This window comes from Pipistrellus hanaki (genome assembly GCF_964339955.1).
Source record: "Pipistrellus hanaki genome assembly, chromosome: 18".
Classification (NCBI taxonomy): Eukaryota; Metazoa; Chordata; class Mammalia; order Chiroptera; family Vespertilionidae; genus Pipistrellus; species Pipistrellus hanaki.
In genome coordinates, this window is record NC_140520.1 from 24856884 (window position 1) to 24868851 (window position 11968).

An 11968-nucleotide genomic window follows, 5' to 3' on the forward strand; every position below is an offset into this window, starting at 1 on the left:
TACCCCTATCTCTATCTCTAAATCTATTTCTATCTCTATGTCTCTTTGATTTTGCTCTTGACTCCTCCAGTCCATTGGCCATCTAGCAGCCAGAGTGGTCTTTTAAAACTGCAAATGTGATCACATCCCTTTCTTGCATAAAACTTTTCAAAAAGTTTCTATTGCATTTAGAATAAAAGATCAAGTCCTTAGCATGACCACGTGGTTCTGAATGATTGGCCCTGTGTATTTTTCTTACCTCATTTTGACCTCTCTCCCTTCCACCCACTATCTTCAAGCCACACAACACTGAGCTCTTCCATCTCCCAGCTGTGTACTTATACTTTCCCCATTGTCATCACTAGCTCTTCCTACTTATCCCTCAATTTCATAAAAAGGCCTTCCACGAATCTCCAGTTAACTTATTTCTTATCATTATAATCTCATGGATCAAAACATTTGAAGAATTTCAGTTTATTGCAATTATTATCCTACTCAAATTTTCCCAATTTCATCTAATAGTATCCTTTTAAATTTGATGAACCAATGGCACAGCCTTATTAGTCTGAAGCACTTCTTCACTATATGAAATGATAAGATGGTCCATGTTCATCTCCTCATCAATTTTTAGAATATTTCCAAAGCAATTTTTAGAAATTTCACAAAGCATGAAGTGCTTTTTTTTTTGTTTTTTTGTTTTTGTTTTTTAAATAAACCTTTATTGTTCCATATTATTACAAAAGTTTCTCATTCCCTGGTGGGGTAGGAACCTGGAACCTCCACCAGGTTCCTACCCCACCCTCTGCCCTTTCCCCACCCCCCATTGTTCTCATCCATGGGTGCACAGTTTATGTTCAGTCTCTTCCCGCACCCCCCACTCCTTTTTCCTGAGAATCATCAGTCCACTCCCCTTCCATACCTCTGATTCTATTATATTAAACAGTTAATATAGTTCATCAGGTTTTTTAATTCCCTTGGTGTTTTTTGTATTTTTATTTATTTATTTATTTATTTATTTATTTATTTATTTATATTGGCTTCCAAAGGGGAGTTTAAGGTCTAAAGGAGTTTTGGGTGTGCCCAGATTCTATTCATCAAAATCTGGGTAAGCTCCTTATTTTTTGGTACAAGATTTAGCATATTGAGACCTTGGTGAATCCAGGTCCTATTTGTTCCTCATTCCAAGCACATGGATTAAGAAATTAGTACTGATAAGAGGATTCTGCCAGTGCCCTCGGGCTCAGCTGATAAGAATTAAAAGAATGTCCATGTGTCTTCTTAGGAGGCTCTCTACATCTCACCCTTTTTTTTTTACTAATTAAAATAAAAATAAAATTTAAACACCAATAATAGAGCTCTATAATTAAAAACAACTGCAAACAATGCCAATGCAAGGACTAAACCACAAACATGTTATTTTCAAAACTTGAATGTCAAAAGTGCTTTGTTTTTTAAAGAAGTGTGTCAAAGTGTGAACTTAGGAGTCATCCCGTTCTAGAAGAGAGCCCTAGTTCATTGATTGTGAGAGTTCACCACTTGGGCCATTGTTCTAGCCCTTTCGATTTTACCATGAGCCCTTTGCTCTTGACTGCTACTGGACCCAGTTCACACAAAGGATTACTGCAGGAAGTTAAACCTTTTAAAGTGAATAATTCCAGAATGTAAAATTCAGGAGTCCAATATACAGAAGACAACCCAGAGACTTGGAGCCCAACAAAACAGAGAACTCACACCAGGGAAACCAGAGATAAGAAGAAAATGGGAAAGAAACTTTAAACTAGTTATTTTTAAAATGAACAATGAGAGGTATAGTAACTTACCTAAGTTAACCCAGCTGGCAAGGTCAAGCCAGGCAATCTAACTACAGAGTTCATAACCATTGTATTATGTTATACTGACTTCCCACATTGTTCCTGAACTAAAAGGATTGACATCCACCAAACCAGTCTTCCTTGCTCTAATCTCAGAGTTTAGACTCTCTTCCTTAAATTGATATTCTTATATTTGGCATCACAATACCATCAAAGCAACCTGCAATTGTACCATCAAGAAAACAGGAGGATAAATACAGGTTTCCCCTACCTCTGGGAAATCCATCTCTCTGTGGAACATACCTATTATACTGCTCAGGATAGGCATGGAAACACTAACCATACTCTCATTAGTTTGTGGAAAAATTACCAGATGGATTCCTTATATAAACATAACCTTACGACGGGAAGGTGGGGATGAGAGGTGATCTGGATGGATGTAATTTTATAACTTACATCATACATAGATTATCATGTTAAACAATTTCCTGAGATAGTCTCACTGAATTTTATGAATTATGTGATCCACTGCTTTTATTTATTACACATGCTTTAGATTACCACCCAGTTCTTCAGCACTAATTTCTCTCTATTAAAATAACACTTGTTAACATCTTTACATTCTGAGAGCCAGAAAGCAGAATTTTTGACATTTTATGAAGTCAGCATTATCCTGACACAAAAGCAATAATAAGGCAATACAAGAAAAAGGAAACTGCAGCTGAACACCATATATATATATATCGATATATATATATATATATATATATATATATCCTCAACAATTATTGGCAAATTTAATCACACACACACACACACACACACACACACACGCACACGCACACGCACACACCACCTCAACCTCAGAACCAAGTGGAATTAATCCTGGAAATGATGTAAGGCAGTTTAACACTCAAAATTTATTTTTAAAGTACCATTAATAGTAGCTCAAGAAAATGAAATACTTAGTATAAATCTGTTAAGCTGATTCAAAATTATTTATATGAAAAGGCAAAGGAGACAGAAAACAACTCTGAGAGAGAAGAACAAATTTAGAGGGCTCACACTACCTGATGTCAGACTTACTGTATAGCCATCCTAATCAAGATAATATGGTATTAGTGAAAGCATACACACATAAATTAATGGGGCAAAACAGAGAATTCAGATATAGATCTGAAAATATAGTCAACTTATTTTGAACACAAGTGCAAAGGATTTTATGAATAAAATATTTTCAACATTGTTCTTTAGAAAATTAACCTTCATTCGAAATGCTAACAGCAAAATACCCATGAAAACAACACACATGGTGTCAAAACAAGCCAGAGGAAAATCATTTGGGCAAAAAAATTAAAATGAAAAAGGATCCCAACTCAAATTTATAGAAAATATCCCTTTATTAACTTTTTTGGTTGAGAATATGTTTGTATATTTTCAGAAAACAATTCCGAGACCATCTGGATTCTTGCAACAGAGAGGAATTTACAGGAATGCTCCAGCCATGAAGACAGAAGAGAAACAGTTCAGAGATGGAAGACACTGACAACACCTCGCCATACTAGCAGATAGCAGCTGTGTGTCTCTGAAGGACCAAACCAGGACCAAACCAGAGACAGTTGGACACATCACCACCATTTGTCCACCAACCAGATCTGAAATATCATTGCTGACATGTACACATAAGGAACTGTTTGACATTGAAATTGGGACTCAAAAGAACTGTTGGCCCAGAAAGGAACTCACTACAGACTGATTCATTTGCCTCTCAACATAACCATTATGGCTTGTCTCAGTTTCGATTCTTATAAGGGTATTTCTTGGATCACATGATCTCACACATCTAGGGAAAATAATGAACAACATAAACTGATGAACAAAAACAGACTCAGAGAAAGAGAAGCAGCGATCAGACTGTCAAACTTCAGAGAGAAGGTATGGGAGGGTGGGAGTAAAGGGAGAGATCAATCAAAGGACTTGTGTGCATGCATATAAGTCTAACCAGTGGCCATGGACAACAGGGGGGTGGGAGCATATGTAGAGAGGGGTTTGGGATGGTAATGGGATGATGAGGACAATTATGTGATACCATAATCAATTTAAAAAAATAAAACTAAAAAAAAATATTTTCAACAAATGGTGCTGAAACAATTGGACATTCATATGAAAAAAAAATGTATTTCAATCCATGCCTTATGAAAAACTTAACTCAAAGTAGATAATGGACCCAAATGTAAAATATAAAATTATAAATATTCTAAAAAATAACAAAAGAAAATTCTCATGAGTTTGGGTTAAGAAAAGAATTTTTAGATACAACACTAAGAACTTGGTCCATATGAGAAGAAAAATAGATCAACTATAAGTTATAAGAACTAAAACTCTATAAAAGGTGTTAAGCCCTAACTAGTTTGACTCAGTAGACAGAACATCAGCCTAGGACTCAGTGGACAGAACAACACCAAACTCTATAAAAGGTCGTTAAGCCCTAACTAGTTTGACTCAGTGGACAGAACAACTGAAGGGTCCCAGATTCAATTATGGTCAAGGGCACATGCCCAGGTTTCAGGCTTGATCCCCTGTAGGGGGTGTGCAAGAGGCAGCCAATCAATGATTCTCTCTCATTATTGATGTTTCTATCTCTCTCTCTCCCTCTACCTTCCTCTCTGAAATCAAATATATATATACAGTATATATTTAAATATAGTTAAGAAAATAAAAGAAAAACTACAGTAGAAGTATCTTTAAAATCACAAATTCAACTAAGGGCTTATACCCACAATTTAAAAATAATTCTCAACATCAATAATACAAAAATAAATTTCAGCTAAATTGACAAATTATTTGAACAGATATTCTATCAAATAAGATATTCAGATTGAAAATTAGGTTTAGTAACTTACCTAAGTTAACCCAGCTGGCAAGGTTAGATGAAAAGATAACATTTTAAACAACAGTGAGATGTCTTTACACACATTGTAGAATAGCTAAGAATTTTTTAAAATCTAACAATCCCAAGTGCTGACTAGGAGGCAGAGTAACTTGAACTCTCCTATGTTGTTGTTAGGAATGCAAAATGGTAAAGTCACTGGAAAACTGTGACCATTTCTTACAAATTTAAATGTACACTTACCCCAGGACCTGGAATCCTACTTGTAGGTATTCATTTACCCTACAACAATGAAAACTTACACCCACACAAAAAACTATGTTTAAAATATATTATGCTTAAAGTATGTCATTATTCATAATGACCCCAAACTGGAAACAGCATGAATGTTCTTCATTGATGAATAAATCAGCAAACTCTGATAAAGTAAAATTCTGACCAGCAATAAAAAGGAATAGAGTGCTGATAGGCATGACATCATAGATGAATTACAAATGCATTCCACTAAGTGAAAGAAAACAGACTCAAAAGGTTGCAAATTATAATTTTACTAATATGACATTTTAAGAAAAGGCAAAACTATAGAGACAGAAAAAAGGTAAGTGGTCCTGTTTCAAGGGGTTAAGAATGGAGTAGGTTTTGACTACAAAAGGGCAGCAAGATAGATTATTTTTGGGTTGAATGAGTTGTTCAGTATGTTGATTGTGGTGGTGGTTACAAGACTCTCTATATATGGAAATTCACAGAACTAAGCATACAAAATTAGTGAATTTTACTTTATATATTTTAAAAATAATATATATATATAACAAAAATTTGTGTTCTGTGAGCGGACTATCTTACCCTGAAGGAGTGGGAATCCCTGTATACCTTTTTCAAAAATAAAATAAACCTTTAAAATATGAAGAAAAAGAAAAAAAAGCAAGAACTTTGAAAGGGTCACACCACTCAGAATTCTAAAATCTCAAGATATTAAAAGTTACTGGTTGCTTTTCTAGATGAATGTTCAATTCATCTTGACCTCTGACCTCAAGTTCCAAAAGAATAAAAACAGCATAATGGAAACAAAACACTTCAGCATCATACTATTTAATGACCTGTAATCACAGCTCTATTAGCTCAGCTGCACTTAGCCTAACCTTAGAAGCTGTTTCTCTCATAGGAGAAAAAAAAAAAAGTCTAATACAGTCTTAGCAATGTTCACAAACAAGATCTTCTCTAAGTTTTATTCTATTCAAATCAAAATGCACCTAAGCCCTCTATTCTGTGATTTCCCCTTTAAGCCTACTTTTTCATGAAATGCCACCAGCCAAAAGTAGTAAACAGAACATGCAGCAATCTTAAGATTTTCAATGAAAAGAAAATTAGGAACTTCACATTTAAAAATTGCACAGATTGCAAGTGCCTGGCTAGCTCAGTCGGTAGAGCATGAGACTCTTAAAAACTGCACAGATAAAGCTACTGATACGGGGCAAAAAATCAACACATTTCATTTTAAAGTCACCTAGGGGATAAGTTGTGCAAGATATGTGGACCCTACCACTATACAGTTTTCTGTTCCTCCTGTACCTGTAAATTGTGGTACCTGCTAGCTAAAGTCATCAGTCACACTAAGAAAGACTTCTGATTATTACACTGAAATCAACAAACACAGTCATGCCCCAAGTTTTAAAATCTATGCTTATAAGATCTAGTTTATTAGCCTTTGAAGAGACATGGAGCAGAAGTTTACCTGATATTGTAACTTGGTTAATTTGTCATATAATGTGACATAATATAATAGTGTAGAATATTATGTGTATACTAGAGGCCCAGTGCACGAAATTTGTGCTCATCCCAGTCTGCACCCTCTCACAATCTGGGACTGTTGGCTCCTAACTGTTCACTTGCCTGCCTGATTGCCCCTCACTGCCCGCCCCCATGCCAGTCTGGTCGCTGGCCTGGCCACCCCTCACTGCCCCCCATGCTGGCCTGGTTGCCCCTCACTGCCCCCTCTGCTGACCTTGTCGCCCCACACAGCCTGCTGTTCAGTCATTTGGTCATCCCTCACTAACCCCCCTGCTGGACAGGTCGCCCCAGCCTGCCCTTTGGTTGTTACTATGAGGGTGTCATGACCAATTCACATATTACCCTTTTATTAGTACAGATATAAAATCCTATAAAATAAAAGGTTAATATGCAAAGCGACCAAAAGGCAAACCAACCGGTCACTATGATGCATACTGACCACCAGCGGGCAGGCACTCAATGCAGGAGCTGCCCCCTGGTGGTCATTGCACTCCCATGGGGGAGCACCGCTCATCCATAAGCTGGGCTCATAGCTTTGGAGCTCAGTGGTGGTGGCAGGAGCTTCTCCCACCTCTATGGCAGTCAGACATCTCACAAGGGCTCCCGGACTGCAAGAGGATGCAGGCTGGGCTGAGGTTCCCCACGCCCTCTCCCCCCAATAGACAAATTTCATGCACCAGGCCTCTAGTATATAAATGATATGAAATATGTAAAATACAATTGTTTGGATCCATGTCATTCCAGCCAAGAGTACAATAGTAGCCTGAATCCTTTGCAAAACAAAAAATTAAAATGAGTAAATATGAACACATTTACTCTCTTGAAGTGTCTGGGAGATTCTGATAGTAGAGAAGACAGAGAATTCCAGATGCTCAGGTTTTTCTGCACAGCTGACTGAGGTTAAAGCTCATTGCACTATATCTTTTGTGTGTGTCTGATTATTTGTGCCTCTATGGATGATGGTACAATACAAAATAGGAGTTTAAGGTTCCTGCTAAAGTATAAAAGGACTGAGTGAATCAAGCATTTATGGATAAAAATACAAGATGGTTATAAAACCATTAGACTAATTATACTAGATCAAAGCCTCGTTAGTTCATAATCCACTTTCTCCTTAGACAATTCTGCATAAACTCTGGGCTTATTGTTCGTATAGTGCAGCAAATGGAATAAATGCAGTATCCCTTTCTACTTCAAGGGTGACAAAAAAAATAATATATGTGGAAATGTTTTGAAAAGAAAAATGACACTCTATACATGCAAAATAATATTTCTGTCAATAGGCACTACTGACATCCTCTCTAATCATAGCGACATTCCATATAATAAATCTAACAGCTAGGTTTGTCATTTCCTGTCTGTGATGTGAAGCTCTGCTGAAGCCAGTGTCTGCAGTAGTATAAGAATGGTGGTTCTGCCAAGTGCTTTGCACTTCTATCAAACGGACACAATAAAATAAATCAGCAAAAACCCCACCCATGAATCTTTGACTTCTGTAGTCACCCTAGAAAGATGTCACAGGAAATATTTTGAAGATGAACATCTCAGTCTTTAAACTCTCAAAAAGCCATTCATTTCTGCCGAGAATGGCTTTCCTGATTACAGAGGCTTTCTTAAGATGATTAGACACAAGATGAAAGGGGAAAATTAATAAGTGATAGCTACTCCAGCATTTCCACTGCCTTAATCATCAAGGATTGTAGGACAGTCAATCAAATTGATGTCATCACCTATCACATGTAAAATATCTTTAAGGAAACTTCATTATTTCCAATTCATGCATTCTGATTGCCTTACATACTTTTCTACTGCATGTGAGGTAGCTTTGTTTTATGATTTTCTTATATTAGGAACCCACTAGGTGAAGAATAAATATTTCTATTGAGTTACATCTTTGGATAGTGTCCATATATATCCATATATATTTAAAATTAAAATATAGCTTATTTTAAACAGCTAGAATCATTAAAACCACAAAGTTAGAAAGGTCATGTAGATTAGTCATCATATCGAACACTTGTGACAGGCCAAATTATTGATATAAATGATCTCATTTCATTTTGACAATAATTCTAAGGCAGAAAAATTATTAACCCCATTATATATATGAGGAGCCAGACACTTAGAGTTTAAGTAATTTGCTCAAGGTCACACATTTTAGAATTGGGGGACCTGGAATTCCAACGTATATTTGTTTAACTCAAAATATAGGGTGTCCCCCCCAAATGTATACATATACTTTGCATAATGATAAAGGCAATGTTTATTAAAATACATTTCATTTTCAAAACTGCGCTATCAGCTGTGAGAGTGTGCATATATGTGTTTGGGGCCCTCCTGTATTTACTTTTCCCTCCTCCTCTCCCAGTGGCAGGAAGCTCATTCCTCGTGACACAACAAATCTTTGGACAGTTCTGACCGATCTTGCTAATGTCAAACAACTAACTAGAAAAAAATTTACAAGCTGTCATAAAAATTCATGCTATCATTTGTCATCAGTAGCCACATCCTGAGCCTGGTGGGGGTCTAAGCCTACATTTTTCCTTTGAAGATAGTCCTAAAAAATCTTAATCATCCTATCATACATTACTTACTTGGCTTTCATATTGTAATCACATGCCTTCCCTTTCCTTAAAAAGAGGAAGCCTTAAGACGTAGCTGATGTTGCATCATTTCTTGTTTGAGGTCCCAGAGTTCTGCACAATAAATCCAGATGATTTTTAGCTTGAAAATGTGTTCATGCAGAACCGACCTTCTAATTTTGACGAGAACTTCCAAGTGATTCCTGTAAAATATCTTATTCTAGGTAGAACTACCTAGATAAACTACCTATAAAATATACCTCTAAGAAGGAGACTAAACTGAACTTTTAAGGGATAATTTAAGCCTATTCCATATGTTATTTATGACTATCCAAACGTATTTTACCTTGGTGATAACTGTTGCTTAGTTACAGCTTCTGTCTGTTCCTACCCAAAGGATCCCACTACCCTTCTAATAAGATGAAATAAAACCACATGTATAGCACTTAGCAAATATCTATGAGTATTATAAAAGTGTTATCTGATACCATAGGAGATAGAGATGGCATCACTGGTGAATTTATCTTACCTCTCCAGCTCTCTCCCACTCAATACCTTTCTCCATATTTTCTGCTTCTCTCCAGAAATACTTGGCTTGCCTCCAAGAGTTTCTTTATAAACACACTTCATAGTTTATTTTCATGCCTCTAAAAAAAAAAAAAAATGAGCTCCCCGATTTCAGAGTTTGGCCAGTGTCTTGGCTTACCCATCAATCTTCAGCAGAGGGGGCTCCAAAATTGCTAATTCCAAGTCCCAATGCCACACACTACTGCCTGGAAATACATGCTAAATAGAAATAAGCTGGTATTGCATATACTGAATTATTCCCAAAACTTTATATCTTTTCAAATAGACAATAAGTTTAACAAACTCTTCTTTTTTTGTTTCAAAAGAAAAGCAACCAAGAATAGAAATCATTTAGAATTTGATATAATGTAAACACATTATTATACAGCTCTGTGTTAAACAGAATTCCATCATACACATAGATAAGTCTGCAAAGTAAAATCCTGATATGAAATGATTACTGTACAATCAGGATATCTGTCCTGTTACCCAACACCAGCATATATTCAATAATCAAAAACTATCTGTTAAGAATGCCAGGCACTAAAGAGGGACTTAGCTATACTTAATATTTGATGTTTTATAGGGTCACGCTCTTGATTAGCTTGGTTCACAACAATATTCCTATGAACCGACAAGTCTTATATAGAGACATCTAAACAATTTTCGAAAAAATGACTTTCCAAATAAATATGAAAACGTAAAAATGAAAAAGGTATTAGTTCCCAAGTTTTAGTTTCAACTCTCATATCTTTTCTTCCCCACTTCCAAGACTCTAAGCCATCGCTGACCTACTATACAAATAAGATTCATCAAGGAAATTGTTAATATTCTCTCAAATTACAAATAATGTATCTATATATAATGTGCTCTCTCTCCCTCTCCTTTATATGAAAAAATGACTACAGAAATCAGAATAGTATGAAATCAAAGTAAACAAAGTTTAAATGTCCAGAATAAAAATGTGATGGAATTTATAGATACTTATGGTGATCAATTTCCCATTGCCAGAGTAACACATCACACCATTAAAAGTTGCTATATCATGCCTAGTGTATAAAATGTGTCCACATTTTTTTAAAAAATGCAATTTCTTGCAGATGGCAAGGTAATGGAAAAAAAATCTCAGTAACTAACCCTCTGTTGGAACCACCCAACGAGTTTAATTATAGACTTGCCCATAATGAAAACTCCCTGAGACAAGTGCTTGCTTGGAAATCTACTCCACATACTCTAGACGTCGTGAAAACAAACCCAATACTTGATTATCGCTGAGTTACTCACAGTAGAAGTTCCTTTTTGCGCGTGGGTTCATCATTTGGGGATGTTTTCATCAGGAGTCATCATGCTTTTGATCTTGAACGCCGTTCTTCCTCCAAGCTTTCTTGTCCGTAATTTCCAAAACGGAGTCACTTGTACTAACAAGCCATCGTCCCATACTGTTTGCTTTCTGTGTGTGAGTGCTACCCTATAGATCAATTTCCTGTCCAGAAACACTCAAAACCGAACGCACGCTGCTGTGCGCGAGTGAAATATGCTACTCAAACGCTCTGCCTCTGCAGTTGGGTTCCTGAAAAAGTCCCTGACTGGAAAGAGAGGAACTATATCCCGGTGATTCCAGGGAACTTACAAGACAGGAGTTTCTTCCTTAGAAATGCGCAGATCAAAACTGCCTCCGTCATGTTTCTCACCAGCTTGCGGGTCCAGTTCTATGACCCGCGAAGCGCCCATGTACTGTGTGCAGCCCGAAGACCCTCCCAATCGCCAGAGTAACAATATCCCAACTACATTTTAAAAACGGGCTTAGTATGCTTTGAAGTACATAATGTTTTCCATTCCTGAAAGGACAAAGAGATCTACATTGTCAAAGTTTATTTTTAAGCTCGTGTGCTTGCTAAGTGCAGTGGCGAGCAGGCTTTCCGTGCCTGTGGTATCATCGCTGGAACCTATTAATGCAAACAGATGAATCGCTGGCTTGGTTCCACATAGGCTTTTATTCATTCTCTCCCCCCCCCCTTTTTTTTAATCTTATCTAAATTACATTGGTTATCATTTTTCAAATCAAGAAGGCTATCAGTTTTTCTACGCCTGCTTGTTTTAATTTGATCAGTACAGAGCAATGTGAGAAAGGCAAATAAGAGGAAGTTTTCAAGTAGCTTTCGCTGACCTAAGAGAGTTAGCAATTAGAGGTAGATTCTGTTTCTGGATAAAGGTGGAGGGATATTTGGAGACAGGAAAAACTGGCAATACGTTTTGGATAACATAGACAAAGATAAAGGATGAAAGAGAGTGAGAGAGAGAAGAGAGAGGAGATAAGAAGAGAGAGATGTCTTAACTATGAACACTAATGC

At 36.6% G+C, this 11968-nt stretch overlaps 1 protein-coding gene across 1 annotated transcript in view; it reads right to left on the reverse strand.

Moving 5' to 3' along the window:
- The window catches only part of KCNK2 (potassium two pore domain channel subfamily K member 2), a 148954-nt gene extending 137808 nt beyond the window's left edge, over nt 1–11146 (reverse strand). Inside the window, exon 1 of the mRNA XM_084865523.1 lies at nt 10902–11146. Within this exon, the coding sequence (XP_084721649.1) occupies nt 10902–10935 (34 nt within the window). The 5' untranslated portion in view covers nt 10936–11146. The remainder of the gene's footprint in view (nt 1–10901) is intronic.
- Nucleotides 11147–11968: the final 822 nt, after the last annotated feature.